Source organism: Montipora capricornis, chromosome 10 (genome assembly GCF_036669925.1).
Source record: "Montipora capricornis isolate CH-2021 chromosome 10, ASM3666992v2, whole genome shotgun sequence".
Classification (NCBI taxonomy): domain Eukaryota; kingdom Metazoa; phylum Cnidaria; class Anthozoa; order Scleractinia; family Acroporidae; genus Montipora; species Montipora capricornis.
This window is the reverse complement of record NC_090892.1, coordinates 48,748,506-48,753,508: the sequence shown is the minus strand read 5'-3', so window position 1 is coordinate 48,753,508 and position 5,003 is coordinate 48,748,506. Positions and strand designations below refer to the sequence as shown.

The 5,003-nt window shown below is 41.4% G+C and overlaps 1 protein-coding gene across 1 annotated transcript; it reads left to right on the top strand.

Annotated features, from left to right (window-relative positions):
• Positions 1 to 3,689: 3,689 nt before the first annotated feature.
• LOC138018892 (alpha-1B adrenergic receptor-like) lies at positions 3,690 to 4,715 on the top strand. The gene has a single exon (XM_068865565.1). The coding sequence runs from the start codon at positions 3,690 to 3,692 to the stop codon at positions 4,713 to 4,715; it is 1,026 nt and encodes a 341-aa protein (XP_068721666.1).
• Positions 4,716 to 5,003: the final 288 nt, after the last annotated feature.

Below are 5,003 nucleotides of genomic sequence, written 5' to 3'. Positions count from 1 at the left end.
TAAATATCCAAGTAATTTACAGCCAGAAAAGCAAATGCAAACAGCATATTAGATAAATTTTCTGTGCAGAATTTTGTTTCTTAGTTTGTCCTAACTTCATCTTCTGAGTGCTAATAAAGAGTGTAAAGCGCGCATATGATAAAATGCTTATTGACTGAGTTAAGGTCGGCCGGCCGGACAGGAAAATATTTGGCCCTCGGTCATGGCGTACGGACCGAGCGCAAATAAAATACGCTTACAAAATGGGAGTTATCTTGCGATCAGTTGCTTTCTGGCCCCATTTGTTCAAAAAAACTACATTCTTCACGGAGTCAAACACGAATTCAGTCATTGTTTCCTAACAAGATGTGGCCCCAGTTTTTCAAAGGATGGATAGTGCTATCCACCGGATAAATCACTATCCAGCGGATAAACACTAGCAAAACCGATTGAGTTATGCAGTGGATGGTGATTATTCCGGCGGATAGTGCTATCCATCCTTTGAAAAACTGGGGCCACATCTTGTTAGGAAACAATGACTGAATTCATGTTTGACTCCGTGAAGAATGTAGGTTTTTGTCGAGGGTCGAGGGTAGTTATTTTCATTTTTATAGCTTTTTTTTTTGGTCGCAAGATTTTCCGCCTTTCTGGAATTTACCGAAATGCCCGTATGTTAATACACGCATTTCCTCTTTTCGGCACATCTTATTTCACTTTTACGTGTCTGGGGAACGGCTTCCTTATTTCGCTCGCTTTTTCGCTTGCCTGTTTCGCTTGCTATAAATTTCGTTTGTTCGGAGCTGTTTTTTTAGATGTCTTATTTGGAGAAAAAAGTAGAAAGCCTCTGAAAGGTTAGGGTTCGAAGTAACATTTAATCCGGGACGCATACAAAACATGGACCCCAGGTCCATGGACCACCCCTATGGCCCGGGTCCATGGACCCCTTCATGGACCCGGTCCATGGACTACCCCTGTGGACCACCCCTTATTTTGCAAAGTCACAAGCAGAGAAATCTTTAGACGAAAGAGGAAAGTGATCTTCACACTTAACTGGACAATTAAAGCTGAATTGTCTCTAATTATAACACATGAAAACTTCAGGCGGTTTCAACGGGATTGGAACCCATAACCTCTGCGATGCCAGTGCAAAGCTCTACCAACTGATCTTTGAAGCCACTCAGTTGGGAGCAGGTCAATTTGTTAGGCTCATTTGTTCCGGTGAAGGGCTCGATGAATGAAACGAACTTATATTTGAAAAGCGGGTTATAGACGCGGGTTATGTAGCCATCAAATATGTGGTATAAGTGTCAAGCTGCCACTTAAAGGGATGTAAAAACACCCGCCTGGTATGTTAGCTACGCCATGCTGATGAGGCCCAAAAGGCCGAAACAGCTGTCCATGGCTGCTAATTGACCGGGTGAAATGGTTGTGCGCATGCGTGATGTGTTGGCCACACCGGGTTGGTGTTAGCGTGTGTCACCTTGCTTTTATTGTTGTTTTATAACAGGCTATTGCTTAAATCACTAGCCCATAATTAAGAGCGAATAATAGCCCTATATTCCTGTCACGGCGTTTTCACAGACCGCGATTTATTTTGTGCCACATTGAATTTCCCGCTAATGAGACTTAGGAGCCCGATCACCTAACCGGAATTGTCTATGTCTTTCTGTACTTGTGGTAGGTCAACATCGGGTCGCTGAAAATGCACGTTCTGGTTCTGGATAACCGCTTGAGCCCGCCTGACGCCGGCGTCCAAACCTGAAGGCGCTTGAGGTTCATCTGTCATAGTTGGTCTACACGTCCAGGCATCTTTAGCGAAATGGGCCTCGATCGTATCCGTATCTCTGTAAGAGACTGGCGCGAATAGGCATATTAGTTTACATCTGAGTGAGTGACAAATTTGCTTATTCTGACCCCAAACGATAGACCGTATTCATTATAAATGGAGGCCAAGAAATTATTCTTTTGTCTTTTAGCTATAATCATCCTCACTCTCCTCACTTTGGAGCGAAAGTTCTTTTAAATTTTGTCCGTGCTAACCAGGCTACTCAGGGATGATTAGCATAAAAACAAAAGACTAATTTCTTGACCGCCATTTATGAATACACTCTATACGCGACGCGTATCCACGACTGAAAACCAACTCTGAAATGTGTAGACTGCAATGAGCGGGGAACACGTTCTTTAGAGTAGAAAAGCCAACCTTGCGGGCAATTAAAAGGATAATTAAAACCTTAATAAAATAGCTCAATGCTCGACCAGCATTACGTTTAATATCTAACTGCGCGGAGACGGAAAAATTTAGAATTTTTCTTTCTCGAGGGTCATCATTTTAATTTTCTTCGGTTCAACGTTGGGAACAACATTTTGTAAAAGACAAAATTGCTGTTGGGAAGAAATAAAACTTTCAGAGTGACAGCCAAACGGCGGTCAAGGAAGGTTGAAAGAAAACGAAAACAGGCACAATTAAGCCAAAAAACTAAACTTTTTGCAAAAAACATACCACAACTTTTATTGCAAAACTTCCGTATGATATCAAGAAAAGAAACCAAAACAGCTATTTAAGTCAGTTAACTGAAGAAAAAAAAGTCAACACAACAAATTTAAACATCTGTCAGGTCTTAACACGAAAGCCAAAACAAAGAATTGAGTCCATAGTCCACAACGGACATCTTTTTTTTTGGCATTTTATGTCAACGACTAACTCAACAGTTTCATTTCTAGCGTCTTGTGCAAGTCTTTGTCTGGTGACCATTTTTGTCATGAACAGATGGATCCAGACAACTGTTGTCATAGTTGTTTACCTGCAGATAGACCATTGCATGTTAAAATGAGAAAATCATGTTTCGCTTTGGTTCTAATGGAAATTTCAAGCAAATGACACTATAAAGACCATTCGAAAACGCACATACTGCACATTGTCGGTAAATTCAGTCCTTTCTTTAAGGGACGAGAAATTTGTTCAACGAGCAACACCTGGAGTGAAAATTGTCATTCTCCAATACAAATTGAACATTCTATCAAATTTTAAGACACTTTTTAGTTCTGGATAAGCAAGTAAGTTGTAGTGGCTACTATTGTTATTGCGCAATTGTTCTGCGCATCTCGAGATACTCGGGTTTCCCATCGGTGAAGCTTACTACTAATTTGAGAAAAACCTTGGAAGTATGTCTCGAAAAAAACATATAAAACCGTTGTTATGAGATTCCGCAGTCAAGCGCTAAAACTGCTAACAGGTGCGTTGGCAATTTTAACTTACTAACTTTTTGCATTCGGTAAATATAATTTATTTCATTGGCTTAGTATGTGCGCTTTGAAGAGACAACTTCAGTAAACCATTGCCAAGTTAACTGCCGCACCTGACTGACTCTTCTCGTCAATTTTGCGTATGATTACCAATCTTGTTCTTTATCAGTAAATTAAGTATTAGATGAAACGGGCGAGGGGAAAAATTTCTTTTTTCGGACAACTTAATTACCAACATTTCAGTTAGTATGTTTTCTAGTTATTGGCTTGCAATAGTTTCTCAGTACACGTCAGGATCCATAAGGAAATGTCAAATACGGCGTGCAAATAATCTATGTTCAGACCACCTAAATTATTATAGTAAACATAAAAAAAGCCAAAAAAACAGATGCTAAAGGTCTCCTTCTTCAAATCCCAAACGGCGTTCCTCTTTAACCAGTAACCGCTACACTCTCAACAGAAACATGAAGCGGAATTGCACCAGACCAGATTGGGAAGACCAACAGATCGCATTCACAAGCATCGCATCCGCCTTCATTATCGCATGTGCCTGTGGGAACTCCCTGGTTCTCAGAGCTTTTTGCAAATTTTCCAACCTGCGAACTGCGTCTAACATGATTGTGATGAGCTTGTGCGTTGCTGATAGTTTGATACCTATCTCCTTTATTCTCCAAATTATCTCCACAGAGATAAAACATAAATCCAACAACGGCCGGATTCATTGTCTCAACTTTTGCAAAGCAAGCGCGTTGTTCAGCTTATTTTTGACCACGGTCATCATTCTTCATCTGGCGTTGATCAGCGTAGATCGTTTCATCGCCGTCAGGTTCTCTTGGCGTTACCAAGTTATACTGACCAATCGCCGAACGCTGATCGCTTCCATTGCAATGTGGCTGTGGGCTGCCCTTGTAACTTTGATCTTTCCGCAAGCAAACAACGACAACCGAGCCTTTCGAAAGCTTGTTCACGCTTTTCATCCATGCCTAAAATGCAGCTTTACGTCAGGGGGGAAAGAGGGAAAACCCACGCCTGAGACGACTGATGCGTATCCGATTTTCTTTTTGCTTACAATTTTGGGTATCCCGTTGGTGACCATTTTATGCTCGTACATCTACATCTTCAGAGTGTCCCATAACCATCGAAAACGGATCCGAACACGGGACAACAACCCAAGAATATCCACTGTAAAACAAGAACTGAAAGGGGCTCGCATTCTGGCCATTATTGTCGCACTTTGTCTTCTGAGTTTCCTCCCACTATTCTTATTTATCAGCCTCCGTATTGCCCGTTCGCTCCCAGATGATCCTCAGAAAAAGGGGGATTACTGTAGCTATAGCAAGCCCATGAAGCAAATTAAGACGTACGCATACATCTTCGCGTTGGGTTTGAACGCCATTTGCAATCCTCTTGTCTACGGCTTGGGAAACCAGCAACTCAGAAGCGCTATTCGAAGACTGCTTAAACGCACTTCAGTAATCAGCCCTGCATGACTGCCGGTGAAGTATCTCGCTTTAAGATTTCAGGAGGACTAACTAAAAAATGACTGTGAAATTCAATTTGTTTTATGCAGAACTAGCCTAAGGACAGGGGCACCCAACGACCAATTTGTTGTAAAATGTATTATTATACCCCAGTTAATGAAAATAAATGTTATTAAGGCATTTTCAGGTGTTTTTCAGTGTTGCTGGGAAAACATTATCTGTTCCTTTTTCCCAGCAAGACACACAAGAAATTTCCCAGCCAGCTAGATAAAATTGGTTGGTTTCCCAGCCAGCTGA